The 27,836-nt window shown below is 45.9% G+C and overlaps 1 protein-coding gene across 2 annotated transcripts in view; it reads right to left on the bottom strand.

Moving 5' to 3' along the window:
* Window positions 1–3,737: 3,737 nt before the first annotated feature.
* LOC135374247 (venom metalloproteinase antarease TserMP_A-like) overlaps window positions 3,738–27,836 on the bottom strand; it is a 166,985-nt gene continuing 142,886 nt past the window's right edge. For both annotated transcript variants that reach the window (XM_064607246.1, XM_064607247.1), the window contains exon 14: window positions 3,738–3,844. In XM_064607246.1, the coding sequence (XP_064463316.1) occupies window positions 3,761–3,844 (84 nt within the window). In that variant the 3' untranslated portion in view covers window positions 3,738–3,760. The remainder of the gene's footprint in view (window positions 3,845–27,836) is intronic.

The following is a 27,836-nucleotide window of genomic DNA, read 5'->3' as shown; positions in this document are numbered from 1 at the left end:
GCTTTATAATTGGCATTAATAAAATACTTTTCACCTGTACAAATGTGTATGTCTGTTGATTTTATGTCTTGAGGAAGAAAGTATGCTATGTCGAGTGTTGTATGGGGGAATACACTCCTTGTTCGGGGATGTAATAAATGATGCGGAAAAGGAATAAGATGTACTTTGCATGCTGATGCATGTTGAAACGCGAGAAGGAAAGCCCTCTCTACGCGACGCGCGGGGCGGTCTTGGCGCGCGCTCCTCCTTGGCGCAAAGTATCTTGCTCCAAATACCTTCCTATCTGGAGCGCGGGGGGGGGGGGGGGGTACCGATGGTCATCAGTATCTCTTGTCGCAGAATCTCTGGACTCCTACTACTCGACTACTCGACGGTAACCGCAGTATATCATAGGTAACATTTGACTTTCATTTAATCCCTTTCATTTCGCTTGCTTGCTTTAATTACCCTCAGTTCCTCTTTAATTGACGTTAATTATTTTTAATCACATTTAATTTCCTTCGGTAATCTTTAGTTTCATTTCATCTTTCTCTTACTTACATATACCTTACATTCATTACGTTTAACTCAGCTTTCTTGCTTTAATTGCCTTTAATTACCTCACATTACTTTCAAATACTCTTACCTCTAGCTGTTAATTACCTTCGACTACTTCAATTTTAAATAATTTACCTCCATTTACGCTTATATCCCCTTTAAATATGGACTTATATCTCTGCCTCAGTGAGGCTTCACCATCTTACACACGGACACAGTCCTAATGCTAACGCATTGAAAATACTTTTTCACGAGTCGAACCTTGATGGAGATGCCAGGTAGGGCGAATTGACCTTTGTGCAGTGGAGCGGCCAGGATGGGGCTTATCCGGCTGCTAAAGTAGCATAATGTCGAAAATAATGTCCTAGATGGCCAGCATAATATGACTTGTTACATTAGTACACACGTTTTTCCGATTACAACGCTCCATGACACTGCTGACACGATCACGTGATGTGTGGAGAACATATTTCTCGAGTGGAAGTCGAAATTCCTGTCCACATCGTAGCAAAGTTTAAGCTAGAGCATTTGTATGCGTGTGCAGAAAAGCATCCTGATCCGATAATCCGTCCCATTCACGCACATGCATATCCTGTTTCGTACCCTCTTGTAGCGGGTCAATAAATTGCAATACAGTCTTAAATTTCCTTTGGCAGGTACATACTGGTATGTAGATGTCTTTGCAGCAAAAATACTAAAATGAGGATAAGTCGACTTATCCCCTTATTGCATACAGAGGTTCAATTGGTGCCGGAAGCGGAATATCTCAGTACGGACGACCAGGACTCGCCTAAGGCTCACCTTTAGTGCGGTTCCTGCGGTGGTGCGGTATGCCTTATCTTGAGCATCGATGGACGACTGGGCCTGCAACTCTTTCTTTACCTTCCTAGACAGGCAGGTGCGATGATCTTAGACGCGACTTCATTATCCGGATGGGAGTCGTCCTGGACTTATGTCACGGAGGCTACCAGCATGCATGCAGCAGTGTCTTATACCTGTTCCGGGAGTGGACAACCTTTGGTATGGACCGACGTTGGACTGGTAAGAAAACCCAGGACGTCTGCTCAAGGCGAAACCGGGAACCGACTGGGAACAGCGATAAGTCGACGCAGGAAACCGCTGGTGGACACTGCAGCGGTGGACCATATCTACCCGTTGGAGAGCATCGCGGAATAGAATACCACACACCTGCCGTTGCAACTGCAGCCTTGGACGATGGTCTGCGAGGATTTCCAGGTACCTTGGAACAACAGGAAATGCTGGAGCAAGGAAAGTCTTCCACTTCCGTAGCATTGCTACCCTTTTCCCAGATGATTACGAAGAAACCAGATTTGACCGATGTCTTTGAGCATGGTTTCGCAACCGGCGACGCAAGCCCATTAAGATGCAACCCGCGGCCTCTTGGGGTCAACAAGCGCAAGTTGCTCGATGCTGCGCTGAACGAAATGATCAAAATGGGCGACCCTCACGCAGCCCGTGGGCCTTTCCCGTGGTGCTCGTTGCGAAGAAGGATGGAACTGCAAGGTTGTGCGTGGGCTACTGCAGGCTGAACGAGGTGGCGGTGAGAGATCCCTAGTAATTTCCCTCTGTAAAGTCGATCATGTACACTTTGGGTTCAGCCCGTGCGTTTACAATCTTGGAATGCAGTCGAGGATACCTGCAGATTCTGATAGCACCCGATGATGTCGAAAAGACAGCCTTTACCTGTCATAGGGGACTGTCTGAGGTCGTCCGGCTTCCCTTCGGGCTATCCAATTCTCCAGCTAGTTTTCAGCGAATGATGGACGAGGTGCCCAGCGATGCGAAATACAACTTCGCCATGGCTCACATGGATAACATAGTAATTTTTATGCTCATTCCAAGAGCACCTCACACACATAAAAGTGGTATTGGGACGCATGCAAGCTTATGGACTGGCAGACAATCCTTGGAAGATACAGTTGGCGACTAATCATATCGACCTGCTTGGGCTTACGGTGGAGAACGGCAAGGTCGGGCGAAACGAGAGGAAGCTGCAATATACACTAACCGCCACCAGCAGGATGTAAATAGCTTCCTTGGTATGATTGGATTTTATAGACAATTTTCATATCGCATCGCTTGGACTCGATGCGTCCATTATCCTTGGTCATGGGGGAAGCACAGAAGAATGCATTCTCCGCCCTGACGAACCGATTGCGCAGATTACCTGTCTGCATCTCCCATATCTTAATCTCCTTGTTTTCTTGACAGACGCAAGCGATTATGGACTGTCTACGGTGTTGCTACAGCAGCACGATGGCGAACTTCGGCCCGTGGTATTTGCAAGCCGCACACTAACGTCTCGCGAACGAAATTATACAGCAACAGAGAAAGAGTCCAGTCCCGTCGTCCGCCAACCGTCTTTCAACTGCAGTTCATTGTGCTCGTTAGAGTTTTCATGTCGCACGACTAGAAGCAAGCATCCCAGTACAACAAGGATCGATACCAGGTAGCATACCGCGTATACCGCGTCGCAGACCTAGTCCTTAGCATACAGCATCCACTTAGCGACGCCGCGAGGGGCTTTCCAGCTTCTCTCGCGGATCGACAACCGTACCGCGTACGATACGGGGGACTGACCGTACCGCGTGAGTGCGCAACTTACACCTGCTACTTATAGACTTGAACGTTGTAGTACAAGCGAAGAGTCTGGCCCAGTCCACGTCACAGATCTCAAGGAGTACATCGATCGCACCTTGGAGCAGGACGAAGAGCAAGAGGACTCCGGCACAAGTTCGTCGCAATCTCAAAGCTTCAACGCACCCATCGACACGGAGTCGCTGCCCGCTGAAGATGGCACAGCTCATGGCGAGTTACAGGGGTCTTCTCGTTATAACATCCGCCCTCGTAAATCTCCAAGGTGACGTATTTGCTTTTCTTTTTTCTTTTTTACCCTGATGTCCGGGGACTGTTCCGCTCCCAGCCGTCCGCAGCCTCCCGGGGACCTCTAGCCGACGAGACGGTGACCGCCGCTGGCCTGCTGAGCGTAACCGTCCCCCGAAGGCCTACGCACATGCGTAAGAAAAGATAGGGGCGTCTCCCCTATCACGCGACATCATGTTACACGACCACAAGATAAACAATATAACCGTTCCAATTGTCTTTCTTTCCTTAGAAAGACGAGTATGTACAGCTTGCATACGACGAACGTCCACAATGTTTCAAATATTAACGAGATATTTCTTTCAGAGTTTAACATTCTTTATTTATGCTCCGCTTTAGGAGACCTCGGACGTCGTGGTTTCCCCGTTTTCATCCGAGGCACACATTCTCCACGTTTGCATATCTAGAAGAAGAAGGAAATGATACCTGTGAACATTGAACGGCATGGGATCGTTGGTACAGATCCCTGAGAGTTAAAGAAGAATTGAGGTGACCCCAACATTTTATGTATTTCATTTATTTTCAGTTTTGTTCCGGCGCGTTCTCCATCAGACAGAATAAGTTCCTGTGAAAGAACGAAGAACGCCAGGGCCTCTCTTCCGCACACCTTTCAAAAACGCTCCACTCTAGGAAAGAGTATATCCAAGAATGAGGGAGGGAAGAGGGTAACGTCGTGACGTGTCCTGCTCACACAGCCAACCATGTGATTCGTGACTGGCGCAGCTCAAGTGAGTTTCATCAGCATTATCAAAAGCGCAAGCATAAGGGTGTTACGGAGAAGGAAGAAAGAAAGAAAGAAAGAAGAAGGCGACGACACGCCTGAGGCTGCTTTCTCTGTGTGTGTGTGTGTGTGTGTGTGCGCGCGTGTGTTTTGTAAGTTCGATTACGCAGTGTCAATACGCCGGAGAGTGAAAATATGTTTCGTGGTGGCTTTTGACAAACACCACAACGAACGAAACAAAGTTTCGAGCCATACAAAATGTGATCACATTCCTCCCTTAAATGGGCTTGTGCAGCATGTAGAATTTTATGTATTTATGATATATTTCTAGTTCACTATAACGCCAGCCAACTGAGGTCGGCCAAGGCATGAATGTACAACATTTCGCTAAGTCGCATATATAGCATCTAATCCATCACAAAAAGACTGCGATGTCTGGGCACATACAGCACTGTTTGGAAGAACATTCCATTCAATAGCAGTGCGGTGAACGAAAAAATACTGATAACAATTCACCCTGGGTCGAAAATTGTCTACATACCGGCAATAGCGAATTCTGCTCTGTTGAATGGGACCCAGCGAAAACAAATTTCGATAATCAATTTTCAATTCGCCAGCTAAAATCGAAAAGAATAGCTTCAGTCTACGCAATTTCCGACGGTGTGCCAACGGCTCAATACTAACCTGTTTGTATAGAGCAGTAACAGGTGATCGCATATCGTACGAGACACAGATAAAGCGAAGGGCGAGCCTTTGCACGCGTTCCAACTTCGTAATGTTGGACGCTGTGTAAGGGTCCCAGACCACGTCGCATACTCAAGGATCAAGGAGCATACCAATCACTACGGAGGAGGGATTGGTACGCTGCTAACTTTGTCGTACGGTTACTGTGTCGCATGAAGCGTCTAAGGTACCCGAGGCGCCTACTTGCTCTGCTCGTGATGTCACCCACATGGTTATTCCAACGCAGGTCTGAAGATATTACAACTCCGAGATACTTGTACGCATTCTCAACACGGAGCGGCACGTTATTTAGTGAATAGGAGTAAGAAAGGGGGCAGCGTTTGTGTGTAATTGTCATTTGAACACAGTTAACCGGATTCAGATTCTGCCATTCCGTGGCCCATTCAGATATGCGATCCACTGAGTCATTAAGTACTACCTGATCTTGCACAGTGTTTATACTATTGAACACAATGCAGTCATCTGCATACAATTTACTGATACCCGTCTGACTAAATCATTAATAAAAATAAGAAAAAGTACGGGACCGAGGACGGAACCCTGCGGTGCCTCGGAGCGCACTACTGCCCTGGACGAACAATAACCATTGACAACAACAAATTGCGATCTATCCTTCAAGTAAAATTGTAACCAATTAACTAAGCGTTCGTTATTGATAATAGAAGACAACTTCTTCATAAGTTTAACATGAGAAACACGATCAAATGCTTTGGTAGGTCCAAAAACAGAACATCAGCCTAACCATTATTATTCAATACGTCGGCTAGTGTGTGAACTGTTTCAATTAGCTGGGTAATAGTTGAAATCCCCCGTCTGAATCCATCCTGGGCATTGGTGAAAAAGCCGTCTTGTTCTAGATAACCGACCATGTGATTACAGACATAATGTTCTATTAACTTGCTACAAACCGATAGTAACGACACCGGTCTCTAATTGACAGGAGACAAAGCGCTCCGGGATTTAAAGACAGGTACAACGTGTGCACAATTCCACTGTGTTGGTATCTTGCCAAGACACAAGGATTTGTTGAAAAGCAAAAACAGCTACTTGGCACACCACATCAGGAATCGTTTTTAAAATGCAGCAGCTGTGTCACCTTGACAATGTGATTTTTTTTTCAGACAGATTTAACAACTACGCCAGAATTCCTTCCTCAGGTATAACAAGATCAGGAATAAAAACAGTCTGATCAACAAGAGCCAAGTTCGTGCCCCGTTGTCTGTTGTAAAAAAAAAAAAACATTTGAGAAGAGAGAGAGAGAAATACATGATGACGATGATATGGGGACTTCCGCTCATTGAGCAGAATGCTACCCCATTGCTATTGGGGGAAAATGAGAGGATGGTGATGAGGATGATGCTGACGACGCTGACATTTGAGAAGTATGCGCTATGAGCCCTGGATCATCGGTCTCGACATTATTATGCGTGATCCGATTAATGCATGATTTCGGACCTCTTAGGTAGCACCAGAATTTCTCGGGACTTTCTTTAAGGTAATTATGCATGCTAACATTAAAAAATCTAAATTTGGCAGACTTAATCTCCGCCCTCAGTATTTGTTTCAATATAGATACACATACGCTGTCAACCTTACGTTTCCGCATTCTGGAAATCCGCCTCTTTAGATGTAAGACCTTTCGAGTGATCCAAGGGTTATTTTGCCGCACTTCCTTAACTCGGTATGGTACGAACAGCTGCATACACGTGTCAACAAGACCCTTGAAAGTTATCCAGGCCTCGTCTATGTTGTCGCAATTGTCCAACATGTCCGCGAAACCGTCAAAATTAAAAGCCAGATAATCGATAATACTTGCATCATCAGCGTGGTTAGTCATACAACGTTTCAAAGTCAGGAGACGAGCAGACAGGTTGTGCCAGTTCGCATGAAACAGCATGCAATGATCTGATATGCCATCATGTACGTATATTCACGGAAAAGGGCTTGGAAGCGATTCGAGAAGATAAGAAAACAAGGTCCAGAATAGATCCGCCCCTTTGCGTGATACGTGTCGGACTGTGAACAATCTGGGACAACATTGACGAGAACATAATATCGGCAAATACTGTATTGGCGCAAGCCCCACTTAGAGGCGTACAACTATCCCTGTCGACACAAGGCAGATTAAAATATCCGCCTATTAGAATAAAAGGTAGGGTAGAACAGTAGGGTAGAACAGTACTGCGAGTAGAAACGACCCAGTGAAGAAAGAACACGAATATCAGAGTTGGGAGCCCTATACAACACGCCAACAATAATCTCCTCAAACAAAAACAAAAACTTTGACCCAGAGTGATTCAACGTTTTGAATTTCAGGCGTCCGGCTATAATGAACTTCTTTTCTGAGAACAATGGCTACTCCACCACCCCTGCTGGACCTGTCCTTTCGTAAAAGGACATGAGATGGGGGAACAATTTCTCTGTCCTGAACATTCCCGTGAAGCCAGGTTTCAGTTATCAAAAGTATACCAGGGTTATATACCAACAGTATCATTTATATTTCTTCTGTTTTGTTAACCACACTGCGGGCGTTTATCGTTAGTATTGTGAGTCTCGTGTCATCATTCGTTGGGAAGGAGTCTGCCTCGAAAAATCCTGAATAGGCAGCCTTCAGGCCAAATCTCTGGCGTATTAATCATTTGCAAAATCTTCAGCGCTAGTGGTCAAACAAAATGAGGAATAAGTATTTACCCTCGTTCTGAGTCGCACACAACGGAAGGCTCTGTCACCAAGTGCAGAGCGTGCCACATTATTAATATCGTCAGTTGTAGTTGATGGGTCCAAACGCGTTACAAAAAATGACCTTTTACAAAACGCGTTACAAAAAACGACCGGAGGCGGGCGCTAAGCGACTCTCAGAGACGATGACTTCGCCGTACCCACAGATGGCGAGGGATGACGTGGAGGATCACGGCGGTCACGGCTGTCACTGTTTGGGTTCGTGTACGAAGTGCTAATGGCCGGTGTAATTGCCGAGAATACATCGTCTGGAACACGGCACTGTCGAGCGATACATGAGGGCTGTCACGGTTGTCACGGGTTGTATTCTGTATACTAGGCACAGATGGCTGACGAGAAGACAACGTATAGGGAACGCGGAAAGTCCAGCGGTACATTACGGTTCCGGATAGCTGAAATGGATTGCGACGTGCAGCGTTGTCGACCACCAGAGCCATTTTCTTCTTGGTCTTTGGGGAATTGTACAATTTCCAGCGAAGACGTCTGCGTATGAAGCTCTGTTGGACAAAAACAACGGTTGGGTTCCACGGAGAGTGTCAGCACTTTCTAAAAGTTCAGACTTGGTCTTTACAAGCTCTATCCTCAAACAAGCTGTTTCTTTCTCGAGGGACTGAACTGTACGACAAGGCTGCCCGTTTTTCTGGCTCATATCGTTAACAGTGTGTGTTAGCGTATCTAACTTTGCCAGCAGAATTGCGAACACATCGTCCTTGGAGCAAGAGTCGGTTCCATCATGGGCAGATGCAAACGAGGCAACGGCAACAGGATCAGTGTCGGGCAGGATGGCCGTATCGGGGCGGGTGCCGTTTGACAAGAGTACAGCATCTAAAGAATTTCTTCGCTTCGAACAGTCTGTGCATTTGTAAATGCTCACATCGTTCACAAACAACAAATCATAATCCTTAGTTGCGACATTGGCACACTTAGCGTGGAAGCACTTTTCACAGGGACCGGCGCATAGTGGTTTCTTCTGCTTGCTGGATACAGTCAGAGAACAGAACACACAGATGTCCTATCCGCGCGACATGATGCGGCTGTATCTATATTGTTCTCGAGAATTAGCTTCACGACGAACGCACGTAAATTAAGACGGGTCCGCTTGACGAGCGTGCTCTTTACTGGTGTTACATCCGCATGCCACCACTGAATACCAGTATGCGCATTAGGAGCTGCAACAGAACATGCATCAACATGTTATCCAGGGCTGTATTCTGGAAGGGAGGCGTGACAGCCTTCCTTTCTCGCCACATATATAGAGTAATAACGCCACTTCCGTACCAGATGACCAGCCTTATCTCGCATTAAACAGAATTTATCCTGCGTGCAGCTACATCATCTTTCTTTTCTTTCTTTTTTTTTGAAAGTTAGAACAGAACGAACTTTGTGCCCTTTTGTTGTCATATGTAAGGGCGAGAAAAAGGAAACTGACAAGGTGGCTTTCAGTACACTAACACGGACTGCGAACACGGTGAGGGAGCTACAATTGACTTGGGGGAGTTGGCACAGTTCGGAAACGAAAGATAGCAGAAGGAATACTACTGCCACTTCCGTAGGTGGGTACGTAGACAAGTAGGTTTTTATTGATTTCTGCCAAAGTTTCTGCAAATGCTCTCAATGCACAGCACGCAGACATGCCTAGCAGTGTTGTGCACAACCAGGGGTGCTAGACTAGTCAACGCCGAACTAAGTTCAATAGATGACGTCGAGTGGGGAGGAGTTTTGAACTTTGCCAAGTTGAAGAAAAATGTTCCCTTTCTCGGAAACCGAAGTTGGGTCTACTTATGTGGATCAAAATCAGTCTGTGAGCGACCCGCCCACTGGCACGAGCGTGACAGAATAAAGAACCCGAAAGTGTACCGCTTCTGTCCGCTCTGGTGAAGACTGACATGTACAGCAATACACCCTTGAAGGCGTTAAGGCCAAATCGTACATTGCCAAATATATTTCGGCTGTGCGAACATTTCGGATATCGAGGCGCACAACTGTGCATCGAATCGAATATGGAATTATATGTTTGAATTTTGAATCGAATCAATGTTTCTTCCATACCCAATACATGCAGAAACAGCATGACATGAAGATGGATCCTATAGTATCACAAAACAGCCTAGCTACCTGGCAATAGCAAACAGAAAAAAAGAACCATTGTTCCGATTCGGGGAAATTGCTGGCCGGGCAGTCCTACGTCAAGTTACGCAAAAGTAAAAAAAAAGAAAACAAAAGGAAACGAAACACCCGGTGACCCGTGTTTTCTTATTATCTCCTCACTGTTGCTTCACATAGCTGTGTCGTTTCACCTTACTGTTGCTATCAGCAGAAGCATGGAAGAGGGAACTGAAGGTGAGACTCATCGTTTCTTCCCACAGGTTTGTACATTACGTAACGGTGAACTTAACGAGGTCGACAATTTGCGCGTCAAAGAAAATTTTGAATTTTTTCCCACCTATTTTCATTGTAGTAGGGTAATGTGTTTTGCGCTGAAATTGGAGGAAAATACGAAATGCCCTTACAGTTTCTGACAAGAAGAACAAAAAGAAAACAACAATCAAACAAAATAAATAAAAAAGTTGCGCTGACTTCGCATCATGTCAGAATTCTATTCAGAAAACGTTATTTCTCGCGACTGAAAATCAATCAAGTGCTTGAGAGTCACGGCAAAGGTTTGTCGATGACAAGCACCAGTGACATCGCAAGGTATATTTTTAAACGTCTATTTTGTGACACATAACATTAAACATCCGCTGTATCCGCATGTGTGATATACGTGTATTCAGGATCAGTGAACACAACAACGTTTCAGTTATAAAACTATTGGCTTCGTATTTCGTTTTTCTATTTATCTGCTCGCTACTTTTTCAAAACGACCCTGTGTAAATTTGAGCACATGTGAACAGACAAGATCCCTCACTGCGACGACACCACCACTTTATGGTAAAAATTGAGGAAAAGTTGCATGCCGAAAAACCCTGGGTCCTTGCTCTTGCAAGCGGTGATTTCGAGGTGCTGCTCCGCTGCATAGAAGAGCGCCGACGTTTTGCAACGCCCTGCACATGCAGTGGTCATGTCTCTATTGTATGCATTTCATATTTAGACTGCAGCTCTTAATCAGAAGGAAAGATGTTGTCTTTGCCCGTGTTTCAATGAAAAACCTCAGTTTTGTACAGCAAGGAAACCACATGAAAACAAGAGAACATCACGGAACCTGTAATCATGGGAGGTACAGTGTGATACGTGAAGAACACAGCCATCTTGTGGGCAATTATATTATTATCCGTGACGTGAAGCGCATCTTGCGTGAACCCTACACTCCTAGAATAGAACTTCACTGCATAACACGTTGTCCGCCAACCATTGCCACGAATGATAGGATTGCCGCTTCTGATTTGAAGAGAGAGAGAGAGGGGCGCCTTTTTGTAGCAATTTGGATATATCATAATTGCTACAAAAAGGCCCGTATGCCCCTCTCTCTCTTCAACTCAGAAGCAATAACTATATCATTCGTGGCAGTGGATGGCGTGCAACAGTACTATGCGGTGAATTTCTGTTCTGAGAGTGTAGGCGCTGCGCAGACGGTCACACTGCCAACGAACAGTGTCCTTAGACAGTCGGTAACACAGGCGAAAATCCTCGTTTGGCATTTCAAACGTGTCTTCATACTCATGATAAATGCGGAGTAGTAAAGGCACGGCAACAAAAGCAGCCGCTATCTTTCTAACAAACTTCAAAGTCGCCACTATCTGTCCTTGAAGTTTTCTCGGTGGCAAAAGAAGGTGCGCAAAGTCATTTTGACGTCACGGAAGTTCTGCCAAAAGCTGCATTTTCTCGTTCCTTGGACTTTGATTGGTAACACGCGCCGTCCTGTGGGCAAGCGAAACCGGTCCAACGGCTGCATTTCCTCATATCTCCAGAACTGTTTACATTGTCGATACCTGCAAAGACACCGTACTCCCAAGCATCCAAGACGTCATTTTGACGTCGCAAAAATATTTCAAAGTACGCGCGTCTCGGTAACCTTGACCTCAGGTTTGATTGACAGTCAGGCGCGCTCCGTAGACCACAGAAAGCATCCCATGGTAGCCTTCATTCTCATCTCTTGCACTTGGTTCGTGTTTCAAGATGCGACGAGTCTAGCACCCAAGGAGAAAGGAATCTCCTGGTGTCACTTCAGGGGGTGACGCTGATATAAAGCAGTTACAAACAACGTTGAAAAAGAAATCTAATAAAATTCCAACTTCCAAAACAAACTTTCAAAAATAAATCATGCACATACCCGCAGCGTCAAAATAAACTCGGAAAAACACACTTTGCAAATTCAATCCTTTGAAATAAATCTTCCGAAATCCACGCTCTCTGATTGGTGAACAGCGGAAGCGTGCTACGTTCGCCTCGGAAAATAGTACGCTGGCCGGTTTCACGTCAGTTCAGGCAGGGACCTCCTGGATTTTCATTAATTTTTTGTATTTAGAAGCTCATCGTACATGATGACCAACAGCGGTAAAATGAATAATTTCTACGGAATAGTTTTCCGTAGAGGACGCAGGAGCAACGCTCTGTGATATAAAAAATGGCGAGCATGCTCTCTCGTGCCGGTTTGTTCCAACTTCGACGCGTGATTTCTCTGGCTGTAGATATTCCCCACTACCATATTTGGTATCACTTCACTCAGCTTTTAATGCTCTTTCATCTGCTATATATATCGCGAGTACACCCCCTACAGGTATCTGCCGAAACAGGCAAATGTTAGGGTATGTTTAAAAAAAAACGAGGATTTTGAGCGTCCGTTTCTCGAAAAGGCCCCCTTTAATTCATTTATATTTTGCCAGGACATGGCCCGATGGTAGACCTTTCATCTTACGTAAAAAATTCTGCTTCAAAAGGCGTACACTGACAATTAGCGCGTTAAAACGCGGCCCTAGTCTGCGTGCGTACGTGTCGGATATATATCAGATGAAAGATCATTAAAAACTGAGTGAAGTGATACCAAATATGATAATGAGGAATATCTACAGTCAGAGAAATCATGCGAATCATGAAGTTGGAACAAAACTGCACGAGAGAGCATGTTCGCCATTTTTTATATCACAGATCGTTGCTCCTGTTCCCCCAAATTTGCGCTCGGACTGCTGGCATGTAGGCATGCTATAGCATAAAAAATTTCACTGCAGTATCTTTTAAGACTCGGGAGATATACGCGTGCAAACACGGCAAAACTGAAACACTCGAATTCTGGGCTGGATTTTCTCGATTTTTTTGCGCGAAAACTATTCCGTAGAAATTATTCATTTTACCGCTATTGGTCATCATGTGCGATGAGCTTCTAAATATAAAAAAAAAATAATGGAAATCGAGGAGGTCGATGGGACCTTTCTGCCTGAACTGACGTGAAACCGGCACGCTCTTCAATCTTGGTACCGAGCATTCGTGTTGGAACGATGACTTCGCTGCACCGGATGTGTACATACGATGTGTACATGATGTGTACATACGTTTGTTTTTCTACTCTTTCTGCTCTTTCTTTTTTGTTTGATTGCACCAAACGCCGTTATGTGGTGGCGGCGTTCGTTTCATGTTATACTTCTTCAGGAATGGTTACCAACTCCGTGCTTCGGTAAAAATTCACTGCGCAGCGTCTTCCTTCATGATGTGGCCTGTGTTTCGGTGGCATGAACGGTGTATCCGCTGCGCTGTGACTTTGTAGATACCTCGACCGTGTACTTCGTATTTCTTCTCTGCGGGCTTCTTTTACACGAAATGGTTGCCACTCGCTGCGATCTCAATGAATAGCCTCGTTCACAGGTCAACGCAACAACATGTGTGTTGTGAATGTATTCTTACGCGCCATCCTCAGCACTTTAAAACTGGCCTGAGCTATTTTTGGAAGAAACATGCTTAATTACGCTACAAGTAAGAATAAGAAACGTTCATGTAGCGAGTTTCGTTGAACAGAATATACTTTCACCCATAAACTTGTAGAGGAGCTGGTGTCCCTCTACACGAGTCCTGACCGGCGGTGACGGAATGTCCCATGACCCGGTGACGGAATGGCCGATGTTCCTGGCCTCATTGTAAGACGGTGCCGGTAGAACTGAGAAGTTGGTGTTCCAGGCGCGTGTCCATCGTCGTCGTTGTCCACTGTCCGCGACATCACTTCCCCTCAGATGCGCAGCGGCGATACAGCAGAAGAACACCACGACTTCAATGGAGGAGGACAGCGAGAGCGACCGTGGATGACGTGCACGGTTGAACAGGTTCACGGCACGGCACATGTGGCGAAAAATCAGAGCTGGTGAGCAACGAGTATGACGATTCGTTAGTCCAAGAAGAGCAGGGAAGAGAGCGAGGCGCTGTCGAAGTCGTTGTCCGTGCCTCGACCAGTACGGGATCCGAAGCTCTGACAGTCCCAGGGGTGGCGAGGCTGAGGCTGTGCGAGGCGTAGGCTGGAACATGCCGTGGCGTGGGCAGCCGCGACCGGCAGTGAAAGAGCGGCGGTGTGCGGTGAACATGGGACAGGAATGATGGTGGGTGAAGCTGTAAGGCGCGTGTGTGCAAGTTAGTCTTGCTTTACAGGGGAGCTTCAGCAGGCAAGTATGCAGCAGATCACTAGCCGAGCTCAGGAAGCCATTCGTAGCGAGCACAGGAATATTGAATGCAATGAATGGATGAGAATCGTGGCAGAGCGTCTTGAATGGTGAGGTCGCGGACACGCAGAAAGCATTAGTCTCGATCTTACTCTGGCGTGCTTACCGGCTTATCCAATGCGTGGGAGCGCTTGGCCTCGGAAGTATCCTATGATTGCTTACATGGATGCGCTGACGGTCGCGGTGCGCCTTGCAGTAGGATTTTTGTGCGGATCCGAGGTACCCTTCTGTTTCGAGACAGTTCAGAGGTTCGCACTGCACCGACTAAGAAACCGAACAGTGCCAACGGATGGCATATTCGAGCATCACGAGGTCTTACTCCGCGCAAGGTCGTTGCTTGCTGCATGAGGTTCTCTCTCTCTCTCTTTCTTGTAATTCATAATTTGTTGCTTTACATAGCGAGACAACTATGATCATGAGCGACGAAACAGTGGTCAGTCTGTGCATTAATTTTGCCCACCTGATGCTTCTTTTACGTGCGCCCAAGTTCAGCACACGGCACACCGTATTTAAGGTCCATTGAAAATACAGCGTGTCTAAGCAAATATACTTGTTAACAAATGGGCGGGTTTGTACATGCTTGCGGTAGCGTTGTTCAATTTATCGTTTTCAAAAGCTTTCCTCGTGCGAAAATCATCGCCGTTTGAGTACAAATGTCTGTAAGCGACTTGTACCTTGCCACCAGGTTGATAGCGTCTTCGGCCGGAATCGTACCGACAACCTGTCGCCAAACATTGGGTGTTTTAGGGAGTGGAGGGGGTCTCGATAAATCACTGATTGTAAAGTACGGGTAGATTTGGTCAGACGAAGTACAATGGCTATTCCTTGCAATCTAGCCGTGCTTGCTTCCTGCTGTTCGAAATCGACTATCATATAAGGACGGCGTCCAGGCACAAGTATGACAGGATTGTGTCACGAAGGTAAGGGAAGAGCCACTACAGGATCTTCCAGGATGACCGAGACAGCACCGTTTCAATATGAGAAATCAGCAGGAACAAATCATCGGAGATTACATTTTCTCACGCAACTTCAACACAGTTCCTGGAAAACGTTTGTGTGACTCACAGGTTAGAGTACAGGTCGGTTTCGTGCACGGTGCAAGAATTCTCGGACCTGACTTGGGGTCGGGGTTTGTGATCCGCGTCCTTTCATGTAGTATTGGGCTGGGAACTGGTCGGAATAAGTAGAAAAGAGCGGTAAGTGTGCGGCTAAGCAGCCGAGCGTTCGACGGTTGAGTTAGGCTCAGGTATACCCTCGTCGCTTCGGACATTGGCCGGCTGACAGACGTATAGGATCTTGCAGTGCTTTACCATAGGTACCGTGCTTTACTGACATTGCCTCAACAAATAACAGTTACGATATGTACTACACAGCAATGCGTTTGATGCAATATGAATTACTTCAAAGAATGCGGCAACGACAGATGCAACATCTCCACTTGTTACCTCTTCACTATAAGCCATCCGACGTTTTCTTGCCTTTCTATTTCCGCTGTTCTGAACCCCTTAGCGTAGCTTTTCTTTCTTTTTCCCCGTTTCCTTTTTTTGAATAGCAAGCCGGTTCTTTGCCTGACTAACATTCCCTTTCTCTTCTTCTTAATAAACATAGCCCCCCCCCCCCCCTTAGCTGGTGTACTCCTACAAGTGGCAACAACTTGGGCGATAATGTGCCTGGTTTTCAGAGTCACATTATAACTCCTGCTTAGTGCTGCTATTTTCAAAAAGAAAAAAAAGAAAGAAAGATAGATTCTGTGTCAGAACTGCAGGAAGTGGGTTTTGGGAACCCACTACTTGGTGTAGTCCATGATGCCTGCAGGTACACAACTACCACTGGTTTCATTGTCGATACCATCAGGTCAATGTCATAAAATGTATTTGTATATAATTAGCTTGTTGAATATACTCAATAACGACCAATGGAAGAACGTTCATAAAGTTGGGAGTAAGAACTACAAAATAAAATGTGCAGTATTAGAAATTACGTACAGCACACTTGTTTCGTGAATATTCACCAGCGGCAACGCGTGAAGGTGCGGGTAGTCCGAAAACAATATTGGCGGTAGAATTTCTAAAGAAAAAAGCAATATATTATGGAACAGGTTCATGGGTAGGGCCAAACCCAGCCGAGGACGATGGCAACTTGTTAGAAGGCTACAAGTTGCTGTAACACGTCGTCTTGCGCGAGGGACGTCACAGGGACCATGAAATGATTTTCGGGAATTCCGAGTACTCTGCAGGAAACCATTCTCATGATCTCTCACTATCGTACACACATAGTCTTTTAACCGTATTCAGTACGACGCAGGCGCAGTTAGCAGACAAAAATAGCAGTACGTGACCGCTGGATATATGCCTTCGAAGCGGGCTTACGTCATCGCCATCCAATTCTTTCAGGCAACTGTGAACGAAGAGGACACACCTCGCGGGACCATGGGGGTGCACTGTTTCGGTATGCACAACAACCACGTCGTATATCTGCCGTCCAAATCACTTGAAATATGGGGAAAGGCAAATTGCCAGCAATGGCGGAAGATATAATGCGACACACACAGCGTCTATGAATCGCCTGGTACTCAACAGCTCGTAAAATGTCATCGACGGAGGTATGTTCTGACGAAGAAGTTCAAAGAGGAAAACGTGCTCCGGCAACTATGCTGACAGTCAACGCCTGTATTACATTCCTCATAAGATTATCTGTCAATGGTTAGATGCAATCTTGTCTCCAGGTCAAATTAAAACATGTTTCATGGCGAAGTATGCAAGCTTGTCTGCAGAGTTTGCAGTTTGCTCTCGCAAAAGCCCGTCCACGAATCAGCAATATGTTCTGTGTATGATGTCACGGCCAGTTGCCACTAAGGCAACTCCCCCTGTTACGGGTAAAAGGAAACAGCCTGTATATTATGTATATAAATGTTGATATATATTTACTTAATATATCCTCATAATACAATTTGTATATTTCTGGGTAAAGGTTTATGGAGACGAACCAATCGATGTGAGCACAGTTAGGAGACGGGTGGGCGCGTTTCCCTATATCCGACAGCGGTAAGAGAAACAAGCCAGGTTCGGGGCGGCCCTGCACAGCAACCACTCAACAAAATGAAGGACGCCTCGACCAGCTGATCTGTGCCAATAGTCGGATTGCGTCGAGGGAGCTCTGCAATACGCTTGAAGCAGGCTTCAATGCCCTGCAGAGGATGCTGACTGATCTGGGATATCGAAAACTTTATGCGAGATGAGTACCGACGGTTCTTACACAGGGCCAGAAGGGCCACCGCACAGAAGTGTGTCAGAACATATTGAACAGTAAGAGGCTGACGGAAACAGCATTTCCTGAAGGAAACACGTAGCCACGATGTGGATCCTTCAGACTTCCATCTGTTCGGACCCATGAAGAACGCATTGCTCGTGCAATGTTACACTCACAACGGCGCCGCCACTGCTGCTGTAAGGAACTGGTTGAACTCCGTTGGGAAAGATTTATACAAACATGGCGTACTGTCTTTTTCTTCACTGCTGCTGAAAATGCATCGATCCCCACTGGATATGATTCTGCGGATAAATGGCGGCCCATATAGCTAGAGAATTCCTTTATTTTATGCTTATATGCTCCTATACGTCCAAAATAGTTTGGACGTATACTCAGTAACGTAAAAACAAATTTTTGGTTTGCGTCCGATCGTCCGCTCAAACCTGTGACATCACGGCCAGCTTTCGCTTTGGCTCTTCTTGGTTTGTTGACTTGCTCGCGGTTTCGCAATCGCTAGCAATCGTCAGGCTGAAAGCGAAATTGAGAGTCGCCCGTACATACAAGCACTACGAGCACCGTTCTCTTCGTCTAAATTTCATTCTCATCGTTTTCCTTCGGCTGGTAAGTACATGCAACTTCGTCCAATGTGTCACCTTGTGAGAGATGTGGTGTGAGAGAACTGTGAGAATGCCGTACTCTCCGCCGTACGTGCAGGTAACAACAAAGATGTTTCATACCATGTCACCAGTTGATTTTGTGCGTGATTGGGTGGTACCAAACCAGTGGTTGTGTGTTCTGACCTTATCAAAGCAACAGCCGTGTGCGCTCGAAGCATTTTGCGTCAGAATGTTACAATAACATTAACTCGACGGCCGATTGGGACTCGAAAAGTCGCTGAAAAGGCACCGGCCTCGACACCAAACACACGACAAACTCGACACAAAGAGGACACACCAAAGGACCTAATTTACAGGTAATTGTCCGCACGAACTTGCACTATGGCTTACACACAATATGAACATGTGAACTTAAGCACACCAAATATATGGGGCTGCTGAGCCCTACAGTCCGTGGTTGTATGCAAGACTACGCAGTTTCCCAGAGAAGTTGATTGCGAAATTACATGAGTTTGAAGGAGCCTGAGCCTGGACACAGAGAAGACGAAACAGTCACAGCAGCTGTGCCACCCACCTTCGCCGTCTTCCGGACCTCCAGGACCGCAGAGATCACGTTCCTCCTCAAGTCCTTCGAGCCCATTTTTATGCTCTCGTAGACGCGTTTCTACATCTCCATACACCGATGACGCATCTCGAAATGGCAAGTCCGCGTCGGCTTTCGTCATCCCATCCGAAGGCGTCGTTGAAGGGCGTCGCCTTTCGGATCAAATCTCATCCACAGCTGCAGAACTCTATGCCATACTTTTCTTTCTGCAGCACACCGTTCGCTTGGTTCACCGTTCACCGGAATTGGGTGGTATTCACTGACTCCACATCTGCACTACAAGCAATTGAAAATTATGGCATCCTCCGCTCCGTTGGTTAAGGATGATTTAATGGCTTACAAACTTGTCTACGAAGCAGGGCGCAGGCGCGTTCTCCAATGGGTTCAAGCCCACTGCGGTGTCGAAGGCAAAGAACAGACTGACAGCGCCGCCGAAGCGGCTCTCTCGTCTAGGAGACGGACCTGTATTGCACTGCTGAGAGGAGATCGTCAGTCCGCCTCGTGACTCCTCTGGCTACCCGCCAACGTACTGCTGACATCCCCCCCCTCCCACGCAATGCTGAGCAGAGTTGACCCAGCCCTCGCTTTCCGCATGCCTGCACATATCTTTCGTCAAGATGCCGCATTAGTTCATCGAATGCGCCTCGATGTGGCCTTCACGGCACAGTGGTGCTAGCGCTTATATTTATCTAGTCTACAGAGCATACCATTGAGCAGTGTACTTGGATTGTGTTTCAGAGTGAGAAAGCTAGCGAGTTGCCATTATGTCATCCCCCACGGTAATGTAGAATGGAATGCCGTATGTTCGCTCCATACAGATAAAGCTTTGAGACTGCCAGAAGACAGCATACCTCACACCGACGACCGAGGACAAGGTCGATCATCTGAGACAGTTGCCTTTTCAACGTTTTAGTTCGGGGTAACTTATTTTCTCTGTCTTGTGAATGTCACTTATCATAAAAGCATGGATTACCAATATGATTCATTTGCTTCCCGCAATGAGCACAGTGTGCTTCTTGTAGCTGGTCCAGTTGTTAAATGTCTGTATTTCGCGCAAATTCTCATAGCTCAAGCAATACCCAAACAACCCTTTCTCGTACCTAACGAGGTACTTTAAACTATCGCTATCGCAGTGCGAACTTTCCTCGGCATTCCAACTTTAGTTAACTCGCAAGGCTCACCTGGACTCTCTTCAATGGGCAGTAACACATGGTCTTTACCATCACAGGTAACCACAAGTTAGACAAAGCAGATATTTTGTGACTTTGCGGTTGAAGTTCTAACGTTTATCTATTTTGGGTGGGATCCCTCTTACACGTTTATAGAGCACGCATGTATTGCAAATTCTTGTCGTCGCTTGGTAGGATATAAATAATAACAATGCAGAGGAATGTACAAGCAGTTAACCACACTTAGTAAAAGGGCTCTTGACCCTGTAATGCAAAATATATTTTATTGCTCCCATAAAATTTATATTGTCTTCCATTTCTTAATTTTGAAGTCCGCTAAGTATATCAGATAAATTGCCATTGCTGTACTTTATGAAAACACTGTTCTATATTGTCGTGTTCTATATATGTCGATAGGTATTGCGGCAGCTGTCCTTTATCAAGTGTTATGGCTAATTTTAATAATATCTCTTGTGCGTGCGATTTTAGTATGCTTTAGTATGATTTTCACTTGACTTTTATGTGTTGTGATTGCTCGCTTACCACCATTTCCATTTCAGACTCTGTATTTCAGTACTTGAGTATCTCCTATGTTCTGTATGTGCCGCTATTACTTTTACTTTTTTCTCTTATGTTGTTGGTTGTGTTTCAGTTTGTGGTGCGCACCTATACGCAACTGCTATACCTATACGCAACTGCTATTCACGGGCAACATAAAAATACAGTGTAAATAACACAATTTCAGGTAATAATAGCCCTTTTTTCTAAAAGGGAAACAGCTTATGAATAGCACCACATTACCGGAAGATGTTACTCCACAACCTTAATACATCACTTTAACCATGTTTTATTAAGCGCATTGTCCCAAGAACTCTATTGAAAAAACCCATAAGTAATTCATATAGGTCCTGTGTAAAATTATATAGGATGCTACAGGATCCATATGGGTTATTTAGGAACCTATATAACTCCTGTGTAGGTCATTATGGGATCCTATACGAGTCCATGCAGGAGTCATGTAGGAGCCATAAAGTCCTATATAACTCCTGTGTAGGCCATTACGGGATCCTAAACGAGCCCATGCAGGAGTCATGTAGGATCATGCAGCACCCATAAGCTCCTACACTGAGGATGTAGGAGTTACACGGGTCCTATATGTAGACCAAGCAGGAGTCATACAGGGTCACATACGGCCACATAGGAGTCATCCTTTGTCGACGAGTTATAAGTCCCTGAAACTCTGAAACAAGTAAGAACGTGCAGGAGCACATATAGGAGGGCTGATATGTGTTTCATCAGTTATTTTAAGCTGCAGCGTAAAATAACTGACGTTCGATTCATTTTTGGAGCATACATACAAGTCCATTATTGATCGACCAAACATCAAACATAAAATGATGCGTGCGTTCCATGCACACATTTGGCATATTACAGTACTTCGCGTTTTTCAACCGTCCAGTGGTTGTTGAACCCCATCCAGCGATATTGCTTTGTCGCTCGATGTGTTTCCGGGTCTAATATCTCGGCCTGCAGCTGTCACATCGGGACGCGGTTTTTTTGTGACGAATTCCCGTTTCTTCCCCCTTCGCCTGCATGCTCGTGGCTTGTGAGAAATCCTGACAGTTGTCGAGATATTTGGAAATTCAAGGCCCCGCCGGTGCTTCCGACACCTCCAAAGTCCCGTAACTCTCGCCCCGTTTGTCGGATCGAGACCAAAATTTAGGTGCGAACAGGTCTGGAATAGCTCTACGATCGCTCGAATCACACTAGCAGCCGATCTCTAGTGGTATAGAAGTTGTACGAGGAGACGCGTAGAAACGCCGTTTTTTCGAAATTCGGGGCCCTTTTTCGGAAATAAGCTCGCTTCGGACATGGTTTATCTTTGGAGATCATACTGTTATCGACGCGGTTCACGTGGTACAATTTACCACACTTTTCCAACTTTAGCGGTTCTCGAGTGACAGGTTTCCGCGTTTACTAGCCTCCCAGTACATCGGACCGACGGCTTTTTTCCCCAAAAACGTTCCCCTTGCTGCGGCATGGTCGTGTTTCCCTTCGATGTGACCGTCTCGATGTTCTCTTTCGAACAGCGTTGATCCCGTTGACGCGCGACGTTCCGTTCTCGCGATATCGGCTTAAGAGTATGATGAGGCGACCAGTCTGGCTAGCGCAACACTGAAACGCTTCCCACTGTTCGGAGTCTCAACTCGCTTACCCGACGTCGGATTCAGTCGAAATTTTGTGTGCATGTGCTCTCTTCTCAGCTCTACACGTTTCTCATTCAGATCACCCGTCCATTTCCTGCGGTTAAGGCGTCATTCTCGAAATTCCTGACACCGACCACCATTCCCTGGCTTTGTCCCCGTGTTCAGGTTTCAATCCCGCGGCGGATGCGAATTTCCTTTTAATGGATAAATGCACTCGACATAGGCAACGCGTAGAAATTTGCGGCACCTTTCTATCCCTCTCCGTTCTCGAGTTAGGACACCGTGGCAACGGCGGCCCTCTTATACATAGGACCGGGGGCATTTTCCTCGATATCGGGTTTTTGTTGGCGCAGAAAGGCGATTGAGATCTCTTTTTGACGGAGAAAGCGTCCTCTTTCCGATAGTATTAGTCCCGTCTTCGCGCGCCTTTCCGTTCGCTTGCCATAGTGCGAGGAGTGCATGAACAGCCTGCGTCTTCCTTCCCTTCCACCGCCGCCACCAGTCGAGGCTCTGCCGCTCTGGCGTCCATTTCGCTTGCAAAGTTTGTTGAGGGCGGACGCGTTTGCTCTCGCCTCCGGATTTTCGCGTTTCGTTGTGGCTCTAGGCTCCTCTGGTGCACCGAACTGCTGTGGATGTGTTTTTGTGCTCTACAGGTGATGCCTGGACGTGCTTTCTTGTGTGCGTGTTGGAAGATACGTCAAGAAGCCCTTAGATTTGGTGAAGTAAAGGTTAGTTGCGCGCCAGTAGTGTCATGTTTCGTGCTTTTTGTTCAGTATCCTTTCTAGCATGTGGGTTCCTCCTACTTGATGCTCTCAGTGTGATTATTACCCTTGTGATTCCTATTACGTTATCTCTATCTGTTAGCTCAGTGTTCCTATTGGTAAACCTCCAACGCTTATCAGAGTGAAGATGTCACATGTGACGCTCCAGTGGCCCTGCTACTTATGACTAATTTGTGAATTTCAGATGCTTTTCACAGGTCGATTTCCGTGAAGAACGCAGCTGAGCCAGCACACACACGCCGTGCGAAACTGAACAGATACGTCACGGAAATGTTGAAAGTCATAAAGTAAGTCGCGTCAAAGTACGTTGCAGAGCTCTTCACTGATTTGTGTTTTGCTGTGAAACAGATTAGGCATACGCCTCACCCCTTCAACTCCGCCATCTGTTCCACGGCACTACAACCTTTACAGCTGTGTCCTTGAATGTAAAAAAAAGTGGATAGTATGAATAAATATTTTGCAGGGAAGTAGACGGTACTACTCTTTTATTTTTTTTTGTTCATTGCATGTGTATGCATGTATCGCCGCAGCCAAATTTAATACCGTGTCCCCATGCACGCAGTGTACAGATCATATAGGAGACGCAGGTCCTACATCTCCTATAATACCTATATCGCTCCTATAAAACCTATAACTCCAGTAGGAAGGGAGTTGCCTCAGGACAGAAGCCGCCGATATTTCGAACAGAGACTGTTCTTCTTCTGGGCACCGTCCTCATCATTGGCATGGTATTTAAAGGGTTAGGTGTGACGTGTTTAAAGGTTCATGCGAATTGTGGGTCAACAGCCCGGAGGGAAGAAAGGTCCGTACGGGTTTTTACGGCGGGAGTGAATGGCTGCTTTGTTAGAGTGTGGAGGGGATTATGTGAACGTAGTGATCTAGGCTACAGACCGGTTGCAGAAAAATGGAAGGTTCACGAACACGTGGACGAAACGGGACAACAGGCAAGAATTCGCAAGCATAGCGAAAGATAAGGAGGTTAGTGGTTACGTGGGGAAAATTCCAGAACGAGCAATTTTTTTTTTTTTTTATACTTGTAATACAAAGTTGTGGCATGCAATAAAGAGAGCAGAAAGTAGTGGCCATGCAGAACATAACAGATGATAATGGAGGTAGATGGGAAAAGCATATTTCATTTGTGAAGTGTTTCTAGGGTGCCTTGTGATTTGTTGATACCGGACGGGTGAAGAGCGTTGAACTTGTATATGAGATAAGACTCCCTATCACGTCTGTCACGTGTGGATCTAAACCCGGTTTCTAGAATATATAGTTTAATGTTGTCAAAATTGTGACCAGGAACGTTAAAGTGTTCGGCGACTGCTTTGGGGAGTTTGTTGGACGTGTCGGTTCTGTGTCCGGTAAGGCGGTTGTTCATTTGTTGGCCAGTTTCACCAATGTATTGCATAGAGCAGTCGCCGCATTCAATGCAGTATATAACATTGGAGCTTGTGCATGTGAATGCGTGGTTAACGGGGTGGGTGTAATTGCTCGCAGTGCTTTTGATGGAGTTAGCGTGTTGAACGTGCTTGCATGTTTTGCAGCGCGGGAGGTTGCAGGGTCGTGTTCCCGTGTACGGGGCGCTCGTTTTGCTGATTTTGGCATTGACCAAGGAGTCTGCCAGGTTTCTTGCGCGTCGGTATGTCACCTGTATGGGATTTGTGAATATGTTGTTAAGTCGGTCACTGCTTTGGAGGAGGGGCTCGTGCTTCTGTAGAATGGCTTTGATGCATGAACCTTTAAACACGTCACACCTAACCCTTTAAATACCATGCCAATGATGAGGACGGTGCCCAGAAGAAGAACAGTCTCTGTTCGAAATATCGGCGGCTTCTGTCCTGAGGCAACTCCCTTCCTACATCTCTACCGGTTCGCTGGATTTCTACCCATCTACTATAACTCCAGTGGTACCTACAGCACTTATAGGTCCTATATCCAATAACATCATATTAAGATCTACATATAAGATTTTTCAGTAGGGAAGGGACGACGATAGCAGACATGGCATTGTGGTATGACCAAATAAATTGTTATTCATGTTATGTCTCGGATCACAATCTGAAACCTGGGAATATCGGAGTAATATAGGGCAGTACTGCAGAACATTGGCAAAAGTGGCATGTCAATACTGGAGCAATATGCGCAATAGTGAGAGGACATTAGCAATACTGGCGTCCCCATATTTGGCCCCAATATTAGTGTTACATTTGTCACATTGGGGCGATATGGGACCGCTATTCGACAAATATTGATGTGCTGCTCGTGGAGCCTCCTCCGGCGACGAGCCTACAATGATCTACTTGTACCAACAGGACCAATTTGCCTTAATAATTACTATTAGCATTCTTGTTGATGACATCATGACATGTGGTCAACGTACCATGGAGCTCTTGCTGCACGCTAAAACGTCACGAAGGTAGCATCTCTTCGAGTCTGAGAAGTAACGAACGACGGCAAAGTGGAATCTGCAAAGAAGCGGACGATAGGGACTCAAAGCCACCAAGCACGCGTCTCGACTTTATTTTGACCAGCACGGGCTACACTGCGGGAACGAGATGACACAAATGGAGGTCCGTCTTGTCACATCTTTCTCGTCTCCACCTTTCATTTGGCATCGTCTCGTTGCTCCCCAGGCTCAAACGAATACCACCTCATCACATTTACATTAGCTAGCATGCGTCCTTCCTTTATGTTTTACATTATGCGATGTTTGTAATCGCGATTCCAAAAACTACAGGTGGCGCCCCGAACTTCCAAGATGGCGGACGAAAGGAGGTCTCCGACCAAAGCCAGCGTAGGGAATGCGGCGTCGGCCAAATTATGTTCATCTGCTTCAGTTTTTAATACCCACAAATTGGCATGTTTCATAAAAAGGAATCAATTTTGTCTGCTGGCCATCTCATACTGTGCAGTAGCAGTTTCCGTAGTCGGAGTTTGTTTACATACCGTCGGGAGTCGAGCGAACAAGGGAGGCATTTTAGAATCTAACAAGGCAAACAGAGAAGCAGAGTTGCTGAGAAGAGTGAGGTAGCATGTGTTTTGGAATGTGGATTAGTAGTCTGCAAGGCAATACGTGTTTGAGTTTCTCCTCCGATAATCTCGTAATATTTACATGTGAGTGTTGCAAAGGAACAGCAGCGCCATTGTTACGTCATTTGAGCATTTGCTGTGGCACCCAGTCAGACGTCAATGCGGAGGTACACATAAAAGAGAATTTCGGCGCGTAACACGCGCATAGCCAACCATCCATACCAATAATTTATTGAAAACTTTTTTTTTCGCTCCGTTTGAAGTGTAGTGTTTCTAGGGATCAGATATCTTTTGTCGGAACTTTGAAACACAAGTAATCATAAAAAATGTAATGCAAAGTTAAGGTTCACATGGGCTTTTTCAAGAGCTCAGGGTAACACTACATTCCTCGCATCACCTCCAGCAATGGGGTAGAGTATCGCCCGGGCGATGAAACTCCTCACCCATCATCCCGAAATAAAGTTGTTGTTTGTTTACTTTGTGTGGTGATGACAAAACGTGCTATGCGACGTTGGCTCCGACCCTGATGTTTGCAGAACTCTATGACTGTATGACAAAAGCATACGTGAACAATAGATATTTTGAAAATCCTTGGCACACATGCGTATATCTGACACCTCGTCTTGACTCAACACCATGCATGTGCAACTATTTAACATGCAAGAGATGCTTTGGCAAAGTGAAGTATTCGTTTTCTGCACTGCTCGTGGTATTCACATACAACTTGGTGTGGTATTTTTATCTTTTCGAGTCATTCGTTGATACGTGTGCGGCACAAGACTAGAAGCTGTCTCTACCACAGTGGAAGTTAGTCTCTCCATAGTGGCTAGTCCATAGTCCCATAGTCTCTCCATAGTGGAAGCTCGGCTACGCCGCATTATTAAGGTGATATTGTTTACTATGCCTGAGATGTGAAAATGCATACATGTCAACACGACAAAGAAATTCCGGTTCCTCGTTCTGTATTGCTAAGATTAATATTAAGATAAGATCGCGGTGACAGAGTTGATCAGGAAACTCGTGCGATGGGTTCACACACGGGGCTTCCGTTCTGTTCTCCTTGATTAAAAAAATTATTAAAAGAAAGGCTGGGGTATTCCCACAGGCTGAGAAGAAATTAGTAGTGCAACATTCCTATTTTCGATTTCCATAGATTATTTCCGGCATTCTGTCCATAAGCAAGAGAAACGTGTAACGCCCTACCGCTTCCCTGTGCAGACGGGCGCTCGGACCTCCTCTCGCAGCTTTTCGCAATCGCCGCCAGGTGGCGACGACTTCGCTGGAATCGCGGTCTACACTGTATATGTTTGCAGCATAATTGCGACACAGGCGTCTACACAAGATTTACCCATGCACAGAGTAGCGTATGAACGCCCATCGAATGGACGTCTTTTGTAAAAGTGTCATCTTAGAGTCACAGACGCCCCTGCTGAAAAAGCCTGGTTTGAAATTATGCCAGAACTTGTATAACTATACCAGTTTCCGTTTTTGCTGATAAATATCAACACCAGAAATGTCAGTTTCTGGTTTGCACCGCACCAGGACAACAGACATGCTGACATGACCATATGTCAGCAGTGCCTGCATCCTGGTTTGACAACTTGTCAGAAACACCAGTCATGGTAGAAACTGATGTAGCTGTATCAGCATTGCCATCACCATACACCAGCGGCGCATGCACCTGGTTTGGCAACTTGTTAGGAACATCAGTCATACCAGAAACTGATCTATGCAGTTCGCACCAGTGCTGGTATTGGAAAATGTCAGTACAATGTGAGAGACACCAGCGTCCTCTTTCGTTAAATTATTGTCTCTATCCATGTTAGTGAATTTTAGCTACTGTCCCAGCAAACTTAATTATGCAATCACAGTTTGGGCGGTTGCAGATGCTTAATGCA

This window comes from Ornithodoros turicata, unplaced genomic scaffold (assembly GCF_037126465.1).
Source record: "Ornithodoros turicata isolate Travis unplaced genomic scaffold, ASM3712646v1 Chromosome49, whole genome shotgun sequence".
NCBI classification, from domain to species: domain Eukaryota; kingdom Metazoa; phylum Arthropoda; class Arachnida; order Ixodida; family Argasidae; genus Ornithodoros; species Ornithodoros turicata.
This window is presented reverse-complemented; position numbering and strand designations above follow the sequence as displayed.